This window comes from Hypanus sabinus, chromosome 17, assembly GCF_030144855.1.
Source record: "Hypanus sabinus isolate sHypSab1 chromosome 17, sHypSab1.hap1, whole genome shotgun sequence".
Taxonomy (NCBI): domain Eukaryota; kingdom Metazoa; phylum Chordata; class Chondrichthyes; order Myliobatiformes; family Dasyatidae; genus Hypanus; species Hypanus sabinus.
In genome coordinates, this window is record NC_082722.1 from 79,186,443 (window position 1) to 79,196,974 (window position 10,532).

General features: G+C 52.7%; 1 protein-coding gene across 1 annotated transcript in view; it reads left to right on the forward strand.

The window, feature by feature from the left end:
- Window positions 1-8,836, forward strand: part of LOC132406640 (carbonic anhydrase 7-like) — a 31,907-nt gene extending 23,071 nt beyond the window's left edge. The window contains exons 6-8 of the mRNA XM_059992442.1: window positions 2,091-2,246; window positions 4,983-5,051; window positions 8,535-8,836. Of these exons, the coding sequence (XP_059848425.1) occupies window positions 2,091-2,246; window positions 4,983-5,051; window positions 8,535-8,660 (351 nt within the window). The 3' untranslated portion in view covers window positions 8,661-8,836. The remainder of the gene's footprint in view (window positions 1-2,090; window positions 2,247-4,982; window positions 5,052-8,534) is intronic.
- Window positions 8,837-10,532: the final 1,696 nt, after the last annotated feature.

The window sequence follows — 10,532 nt, forward strand, 5'->3', positions numbered from 1 at the left end:
ATAATAATTCTGCCATTTTTGAAAAGATGGCAATAGCAAACCAGTTCTGTAGAAAAATTTGCCAAGAACAATCATAGTCATGACCAGATCATACAACACAGCACATGATGATGACATCATACAACGCGGCACATGATGATGACACCATACAACGCGGCGCATGATGATGATGATGATGAAAGAGATACAGGTTGGCAAGTGTCTCTTATCACTGCTGCCATCAGGAAGGAGGTACAGGAGCCTCAGGACCCACACCACCAGGTTCAGGAACAGTCATTACCCCTCAACCATCAGGAAGGAGGTACAGGAGCCTCAGGACCCACACCACCAGGTTCAGGAACAGTCATTACCCCTCAACCATCAGGAAGGAGGTACAGGAGCCTCAGGACCCACTCCACCAGGTTCAGGAACAGTCATTACCCCTCAACCATCAGGAAGGAGGTACAGGAGCCTCAGGACCCACACCACCAGGTTCAGGAACAGTCATTACCCCTCAACCATCAGGAAGGAGGTACAGGAGCCTCAGGACCCACTCCACCAGGTTCAGGAACAGTCATTAACCCTCAACCATCAGGAAGGAGGTACAGGAGCCTCAGGACCCACTCCACCAGGTTCAGGAACAGTCATTACCCCTCAACCATCAGGAAGGAGGTACAGGAGCCTCAGGACCCACTCCACCAGGTTCAGGAACAGTCATTAACCCTCAACCATCAGGAAGGAGGTACAGGAGCCTCAGGACCCACACCACCAGGTTCAGGAACAGTCATTACCCCTCAGCCATCAGGAAGGTGGTACAGGAGCCTCAGGACCCACACCACCAGGTTCAGGAATAGTCATTACCCCTCAACCATCAGGAAGGAGGTACAGGAGCCTCAGGACCCACACCACCAGGTTCAGGAACAGTCATTACCCCTCAACCATCAGGAAGGAGGTACAGGAGCTTCAGGAATCACACCACCAGGTTCAGGAACAGTCATTACCCCTCAACCATCAGGAAGGAGGTACAGGAGCTTCAGGAATCACACCACCAGGTTCAGGAACAGTCATTACCCCTCAACCATCCATCATGGGGAGCACACAAAATCGCCCTACTGACAACAATGGGAATTGAACTTAGGGTTGCTGGCACTGTAAAGTAGTACGTTAACTGCTACACTACCATGCCATCTCCCCCTCTCCTCAGCTCCTCCATCTCCCTCTCCCCCTCTCCCCGGCTCCTCCACCTCCCTCTTCCCCTCTCCCCCTCTCCCTGGCTCCTCCATCTCCCTCTCCCCCCTCTCCCCCCCTCCCCCTCTCCCCCCTCTCCCCCTCTCCCCTCTCCCCCTCTCCCCCTCCCCCTCTCCCCCTCCCCTGTCCCCCCTCCCCCTGTCCCCCTCCCCCTTTCCCCCCTCCCCCTCTCCCCAGCTCCTCCACCTCCCTCTCCCCAGCTCCTCCTCTCCCCCTCTCCCCGGCTCCTCCACCTCCCTCTTCCCCTCTCCCCCTCTCCCTGGCTCCTCCACCTCCCTCTCCCCGGCTCCTCCACCTCCCTCTTCCCCTCTCCCCCTCTCCCTGGCTCCTCCCTCTCCCCAGCTCCTCCATCTCCCTCTCCTCCTCTCCCCCTCTCCCCGGCTCCTCCACCTCCCTCTCCCCCTCTCCCCGGCTCCTCCACCTCCCTCTCCCCCTCTCCCCAGCTCCTCCATCTCCCTCTCCCCCTCTCCCCCTCTCCCCCTCTCCTCCACCTCCCTCTCCCCCTCTCCCCCTCTCCTCCACCTCCCTCTCCCCCTCTCCCTGGCTCCTCCATCTCCTCTCTCCCCCTCTCCCCCTCTCCCCAGCTCCTCCATCTCCCTCTCCCCCTCTCCTCCACCTCCCTCTCCCCCTCTCCCCAGCTCCTCCATCTCCCTCTCCCCCTCTCCCCCTCTCCTCCACCTCCCTCTCCCCCTCTCCCTGGCTCCTCCATCTCCTCTCTCCCCATCTCCCCCTCTCCCTTCCCTTTCCTGTGTGAAATGACTCAGCTGGAAAGAACAATGAAACAGAAGCTTTTCACTGTATCTCAGTACATGCCACAATGATGAACCATTTACCAATGCCAACCTCCATTGATCTCTTGGCAGGAAACACAGGCCCAGTTTAAGGAATTTAACCCACAATGCCTACTGCCAAAGTGCAGGGATTACTGGACGTACGCGGGCTCTCTCACTACCCCTCCGCTCCACGAGAGTGTGACCTGGATTGTCTTCCGGGAACCCATTCCTGTGTCTGAGAAGCAGGTGAGTGTCCACATGGAACTGGAGCTGCTGACTGTCCAGTAGTGTCGCCATCCCACAGGAGGAGAGCATCTAGCCTGTGTCAACCAAACGTGGACCAGATTAAACCTGCCCCAACTCTTGGCCCATACCCTGTAGGAGGTGAGGGTGTCTGCCTCTACCAAACCCCCCCCCCCAACACCCGGTGGGTTCCAGAGCCCTACTATTCACTGAGTCTGAATATTCCATCTATCCATCCATCTGCCCGTCTGTCCTTCCATCTGCCCGTCTGTCCTTCCATCTGCCCGTCTGTCCATCCATCTGCCCGTCTGTCCATCCATCTGCCCGTCTGTCCTTCCATCTGCCCGTCTGTCCATCCATCTGCCCGTCTGTCCTTCCATCTGCCCGTCTGTCCATCCATCTGCCCGTCTGTCCTTCCATCTGCCCGTCTGTCCATCCATCTGCCCGTCTGTCCATCCATCTGCCCATCTGCCCGTCTGTCCATCCATCTGCCCGTCTGTCCATCCATCTGCCCGTCTGTCCTTCCATCTGCCCATCTGCCCGTCTGTCCATCCATCTGCCCGTCTGTCCATCCATCTGCCCGTCTGTCCTTCCATCTGCCCGTCTGTCCATCCATCTGCCCGTCTGTCCTTCCATCTGCCCGTCTGTCCATCCATCTGCCCGTCTGTCCTTCCATCTGCCCGTCTGTCCTTCCATCTGCCCAGCTGTCCATCCATCTGCCCAGCTGTCCTTCCATCTGCCCGTCTGTCCATCCATCTGCCCGTCTGTCCATCCATCTGCCCGTCTGTCCATCCATCTGCCCGTCTGTCCTTCCATCTGCCCGTCTGTCCATCCATCTGCCCGTCTGTCCATCCATCTGCCCGTCTGTCCATCCATCTGCCCGTCTGTCCTTCCATCTGCCCGTCTGTCCATCCATCTGCCCGTCTGTCCTTCCAGCCCATTGAGCCATACCACCCAACCCCCAATTTACCCCTAGCCGAATCACAGGACAATTTGCAATGACCAATTAACCGAACCGGTACATCTTTGGACTTTGGGAGGAAACCGGAGCACCCGGAGGAAATGCATGTGTTCACAGGGAGAATGGATAAATTTGCTTACAGACCGCACCGGTATTGAACTCTGAACTCAACAACATCCCGAACTGTAATGGTGTCACACTAAACGCTACGCTATCATGGCGCCCTCGTATCTTCTTAAAGAACCAAAGAAAGAGTGGCTTTATTTGTCACGTGTACATCGACGCATACAAGGAAATGCCCAGCACAGTCCGAGGGTGAGCTGGGGGCACACTTCTGGTGCCAACATCGCAAGCCCACAATGTGCTAACTCTAACCATACTTTTTGCTGTGTGGGAGGAAACTGGAGCACCCAGAGGAAACCCACACAATCGCGGGGAGAAGGTACAAACTCCTTACGGACATCAGTGGGAAAGGAGCCCCTACTGGTAATCACTGGCACTGTAATAGTGTTGTATTAACCACCAGGCTGTCAACCTCCTGGCCCTAACCCACCACTGGCACCTGCTGGAGGAAACTGGTTCCTACACACTGCCTCACCCTCACAAACTCAGCAATTTAATTGTTTGAAGTACTGTACTCCAAATTCAACTAAACTCTCTCCTCGTGGGTGGTCCTTCACCAAAGGGAACGCAGAAGTTTGAGAAGCTGTCTCAACCCCTCCAGAGAATCGTAGCTCAGTCACTGCACAGAAGGAGGCCAAGCAGACCAGGCCAGCTCCCTGCCAAGTACAGTAATTAGACAATGAGATCCCCCGACCCCCCACCATCAAGGACGTATACACAGAAAGGAGCTGACAAAAGGGCCAGGACCCAGCCACCCTGCTCATGGACTGTCTGTCCCACTCCAATCAGGGAGGAGGCTACATCCACACCAGGACTCCAGACTCACTTACCTTCCCCAAGCAGTAAGGCTGTTCAACACTTCCACCCAATAACATACCCCTCCACACCCCCACCACCACTGCTTCATCATTCCCTGTCAGTCACCTTGTGTACAGACACTCCATAGAACCATAGAACACTACAGCACAGAGACAGGCCATTCAGCCCTTCTAGTCTGTGCCGAAACTTTATTCCGCTAGTCCCATTGACCTGCACCCAGTCCATAACCCTCCGGACCTCTCTCATCCATGTATCTATCCAATTTATTCTTAAAACTTAAGAGTGAGCCCTCATTTATCACATCAGATGGCTGCTCGTTCCACACTCCCACCACTCTCTGAGTGAAGAAAATCCCCCTAATGTTCCCCCTAATCCTTTCCCCTTTCACCCTAAAGCCATGTCCTCTCGTATTTATCTCTCCTAATCTAAGTGGAAAGGGCCTACTCGCATTTACTCTGTCTATACCCCTCATCATTTTGTAAACCTCGATCAAATCCTCCCTCATTCTTCTCTGCTCCAAGGAATAAAGTCCTGACCTGTTCAATCTTTCCTGTTAACTTTGCCTTTAATCCTGGCAGGCAGGAGCATCAAACTCTGCACTCCTGTGCCTAGTGTCACTTTATGGACATACAATCAATTGATGTATATAAGCTGTCATTTGTATTTATATTTATTGTGTGTTTTTTATTATTGTGTTCTTTACCATATTATGTTTTTTGTGTTGCATTAGATCCGGAGTAACGATTATTTTGTTATTTGCGTACTGGAAATGACATTAAACAATATTGAATCTTAAAGAAGGGATGGGGCATGACAACGGTCTTTTCTCCGTGTAGAAAGCAAGCCCCCTCAGGTTCAGGAGTCAGGGACAAGGAGCCGTCAATTTGAAACTCTCGACGGAGAGGGTAGGCAGTTTTCTTTTGCAAGTGAGCTTGTTGGAATGCGACACACGGAAAGGGATGAGGTGAAGAGATGTGGGCAAAATCCACGGAGGAGGACCTAGGATTGTGGAGACGTTCTCTTTGCCGTGGGAAGAGCTGTGAACCCCTGGATTAAAGTGGAATGGGTCTTTCTAGGCACTCCTCTGCAGTGTTTCCCACCCACAGGAAGCAGGGTAAAGCAAACTGTATAGAGCCGCACACACACAACGCTGGGGGAGCTCAGCAGGTCAGGCAGCATCTGTGCAGAGGAATGAACTGTCAGGGTTTCAGGCCAAAGGCTGTCAACAGGACTGGAAAGGAAGGGGAAGATGCCAGAATAAGAAGGTGGGGAAGAAGAGAGGAGGAGGAATACAAACTGGCAGAGATTAATCTACAAACCACCCCACATTCGGGCACCAACACAGCATGGGAACTATGTTCAGTGGAGCAACCAGAACTAGGCCTTCCCTCCCACCCAGTCCCCCAGACAGCACAGCCTCGACTTTAATGTGACATGGAGGGGTGAGGGTATTGGACTGCCCGACCTGCTGAGTTCATCCAGCTTTTTTTGTGTCTTGATTTGACCACAGCATCTGCAGTGAACTTTGTGTTTGTTATTTGTGTTAACGGTTTGTTAATGATTAATCTGACCCTCATTAGATTCAGTTGATTGAGTTATGAGGTTATAAAGATATTGATAATGGTCCCCTGGTTCCTGAGGACAAGAGGTAATGAGGTCTGATTGTACGGTAAAACTTCAGTTTTAATCTCTGGTGATAACTCTGCCCCTTTCCCTTTGTCAGCCTATCACCCTGGTATCCTGCTGGGTGTATTAATTCCATCTGTGAGGCAAGGGTACTGCCAAAATTTCACAGAGATAACACGAGGAAATCTGCAGATGCTGGAAATTCAAACAACACACACAAAGTGCTGGTGGAACACAGCAGGCCAGGCAGCATCTATACTTATCTTCTCCTTCTAGATGCTTCCTGGCCTGCTGTGTTCCACCAGCACTTTGTGTGTGTTGTTTCCACAGAGGTAGATCAGATACCAAGACACCAGGATTCCAGCATGACAGCAATCAAAGTAACCAATCTCTCCACCCCCTCTCTCTCCCCTTTCCCCCTCTCTCTCCCCCTCCCCTCCTCCTCTCTACCCCTCCTCTCCCCCTCCCCTCTCTCTGCCCTCCCTTCTCTCTCATCTCTCTCCCTCTCTCTCCCCCTCTCACTCTCATCCCATCTCTCTCCCCTCTCTAACCCCTCTCTCCTCCCCTCTCTCCCCCCTCCCCCTCCCACTCCCTCTCTCTCCCCTCCCCCTCCTCCTCCCACTCCCTCTCTCTCTCCCCTCCCTTCTCTCTCATCTCTCTCCCTCTCTCGCTCTCATCCCATCTCTCTCTCCCCCTCTTCCCCCCCACTCTCCCTCTCATCCTCTCTACCCCTCCTCTCTCCCCCTCCCCCTCCCCTCTCTCTCCCCTCCCTTCTCTCTCATCTCTCTCCCTCTCTCTCCCCCTCTCACTCTCATCCCATCTCTCTCCTCTCTCTCTCCCCTCTCTCCCCCTTCCCCTCCTCCTCCCACTCCCTCTCTCTCTCCCCTCCCTTCTCTCTCATCTCTCTCCCTCTCTCACTCTCATCCCATCTCTCTCTCCCCCCTCTCCCCCCTCCCACTCTCCCTCTCATCCTCTCTACCCCTCCTCCCCCTCCCCCTCCCCTCTCTCTCCCCTCCCTTCTCTCTCATCTCTCTCCCTCTCTCTCCCCCTCTCACTTTCATCCCATCTCTCTCTCTCTCCCCTCCCTCCCCCTCCCCCTCCTCCTCCCACTCCCTCTCTCTCTCCCCTCCCTTCTCTCTCATCTCTCTCCCTCTCTCACTCTCATCCCATCTCTCTCTCACCCTCTCTCCCCCTCTCTCCCTCTCTCACCCCCCTCTCACTCATCCTATCTCCCTCTCCCCCTCCCTCTCTCTCCCCCCCTCTCTCCCCCTCCCTCTCACTCTCATCCCATCTCTCTCTCCCCCTCTCTCTCTCCCCTCCCTCCCCTCCTCACTCCCTCTCTCTCTCCCACCCTCTCTCTCACCCCCCTCTCTCCCTCTCCCTTCCCCCCCCCTCTCTCTCTCTCTCTCCCTCTCTCTCCCCCTCCCCCTCCCCCTTACTCAGCAGGTCAGACAGCATCTGTGGAGGGGAATAAACAGTTGCTGTTTATTCCTGATGAAGGATCTTGGCCCAAAACATTGACTGTTTATTCCCTTCTGTAGATACTGCCTGGCCTGCCGAGATCCCCCAGCATTTTGTGTGTTAACCAGACTCCCCATCTGTTTTGGATTATGCAATTAAATAACTCCTTTGCCTAGAACTATAGAGTCACAGAGCCTACAGCACAGAAACAGACCCTTTGGTCCATCTAGTCCGTGCAAACTGCTGCAAGTCACTATTAACCTCACCTGCACACAGCCCTTCCATCCATGTACTTTTCCAAACTTGCACCACCCTCTGAGTAAAAAAGTTTGCCTTAAGTATTTCACCTCTTATCCTGTCTCACCCGAGCTCAGTGGAAAACCCTGCTAGTGCCCCTCAATTCTGTAAACCTCCATGAAACCTCTCCTCTTTCTGCCACAGCCAAGGGATAGAGTCCCAATAACTCAGGATGTTGTCCTGGCACCATCCTTGTAAATACTAGTTTAACTAGCTGGGCTGAAGGGCCTGTTCCTGTGCTGTACTGTTCTAAAAGAAGTTGCACACAATTCTCCAAATGAGGCCTCATACACAATTTCACTCAACATCCCAGCTGCTGTACTCAGTGCCGATTTATGAGAGCAATGTGCCAAAAACTCTTTGTGACCCTATCTACCTGTGATGCAACTTTCAAGAAATTATGGATTTGTATTCCCAGATCCTCCTTTTCCTTTTCTCTCTCTCTCTCTCTCTCTCTCTCTCTCTCTCTCTGTCTCTCTCTCTCTCTCTCTCTCTCTCACTCACTTCCACTCTCTCTTTTCCCCCTTTCTCTTTCACTCTTTCTTTCTATCCCTCTCTTTCTCTCTCTGTCTCTGTCCTTTTCCTCTCTCCGTCTTCCTTCCAGAACAGGCCCTCCCAGGCCCAGTAATCCCTGATTTAACCCTAGCCTAACCGTGGGACAGTTTACAATGACCAACTAACCTTCTAACGGTACGCCTTTGGAGTGCATGAGGAAACCCATGCAGTTCCCAGGGAGAACGTACAAAACTCCTTACGGACATTGCTGGAACTGAACTACGAACTCGGTCTGTTACAGAGTCGAGCTAACCGCCAGTTGCTGTAGCTAGCAGATATCTCAGTGCCCTACGATTCACAGTGCCAGTCCTGCCCTGGTTTACCCTGAAAATGACCACATTCCACTGAATTATCCATTCCCTTCTTCAACCACTCTGAGATTGGGATTCTAGTTCCAGCTGAGGGAAGACTCTGCTGTCTGACCGCCATTACTCTCTGCTTCCTTGCAGATGGATAAGTTCCGGATGCTGCTCTTCTCTGGAGAGACCGAGTCGCAGAAGTTGCATATGGTGGACAACTACCGGCCCCCACAACCCCTCAAAGGCAGGACTGTCTTCGCCTCCTTCCAGTCATAGCGCAGTCTTCTCATCAGCCCCGGGTTAAAACCCATCAATCCGCCTACGGACTGAGCAGCAGCCCAGGACCTGGAGAGGAACTGGCTTGTAACCTATCTTTACAACCCCTCGTTATATCGTCCGCCTCAGTGGTGTCACTCTCAAACTTCCAAGTACATTTATTATCCATGTTTCCATTTCTACCGTAAGACTCACTTCCTTGCAGGTATTTATAAGAGAAAAAAATGCAATAGGATCTGTGACAAACTATGCATAAATAAAGACTGACAAAGAGCCAGCGTGCAGAAGACCTGAGATCACACCAGCAAGCAGCCACACTGACTGTGGGATTTCTGCTTTAAATCAGCTGCTTCCTACCTGCACTGTATCAACAGCTTAATATCAAATATTGAAAGGCCTAGAGGGGATGTGGAGAGGATGTTTCCTGTAGTGGGGGAGTCTAGGACCAGAGGGCACAGATAGAGTGGATGTGGAGAGGATGTTTCCTGTAGTGGGGAAGTCTAGGACCAGAGGGCACAGATAGAGTGGATGTGGAGAGGATGTTTCCTGTAGTGGGGGAGTCTAGGACCAGAGGGCACAGATAGAGTGGATGTGGAGAGGATGTTTCCTGTAGTGGGGGAGTCTAGGACCAGAGGGCACAGATAGAGTGGATGTGGACAGGATGTTTCCCATGGTGGGGTAGTCTAGGACCAGAGGACACATATAGAGTGGATGTGGAGAAGATGTTTCCCATGGTGGGGGTTCTAGGACCAGAGGGCATAGATAGGGTGGACGTGGAGAGGATGGTTCCTATAGTGGGGGAGTCTAGGACCAGAGGGCACAGACAGAGTGGATGTGGAGAGGATGTTTCCTATGGGAGGGGAGTCTAGGACCAGAGGACACAGATAGAGTGGATGTGGAGAGGATGTTTCCCATGGTGGGGGAGTCTAGGACCAGAGGACACAGATAGAGTGGATGAGGAGAGGATGTTTCCTGTGGTGGGGGAGTCTAGGACCAGAGGACACAGATAGAGTGGATGTGGAGAGGATGTTTCCCATGGTGGGGGAGTCTAGGACCAGAGGACACAGATAGAGTGGATGAGGAGAGGATGTTTCCCATGGTGGGGGAGTCTAGGACCAGAGGGCACAGCCTCAGAATAGAGGGACGTCCCTTTAGAACAGAAATGAGGAGGAATTTCTTTATCCGGAGGGAGGTGAGTCTGTGGAGTTCAATGTCACAGACAGCTGTGGAAGCCAAGTCATTGCGTATTTAAAGTGGAGGATGATTGATTCATCAGGACGTCAAAGGTTATGGGGAGAAGACAGGAGGATGGAGTTGAGAGGGGTAAGTCAGCACCAGTGATCGGCGTTCAATCGGCTGTCTGTGAGGAGTTTGTACGTTCTCCCCGTGACCGCATTGGTTTCCTCCCACTGTCCAAAGACGTACAGGGTTAATGGCAGAGCAGTTAGTGGTTTAACTCTGGTCTTATGGTCCTGTAGTGTAAGACCACTTCCTCTGACACACTGAATGCCTGAATCTGGTGAGGGCTCATTTCCTTCTCCTGACCATGCACACCCCACATTTATATCAATTACTTCTTGAGATCTTGTGAGAGGAAAATAAATCAGCCATGATGGAAAAATGGGTTGAATGGCCTAATTCTGCTCCTATGTCTTATGGCCTTTACTTGTTTTGTGTTTTGTTAGACCAAAGCGATGAGGAGATTTGCGACTCCTTCCTGGTACCTGACTCCCAGCTCTTAGAGATCCTTCCTCACCCTCTGCAGGGGGTTTGCCCTAGGGTGGGGTTATTCACTAATTTCCCCCAGACCTTGCCTCTGCAAAGCAGACCTCACTGTACCCCACAGGGACACTGGCACAGAAGGCAGTAATC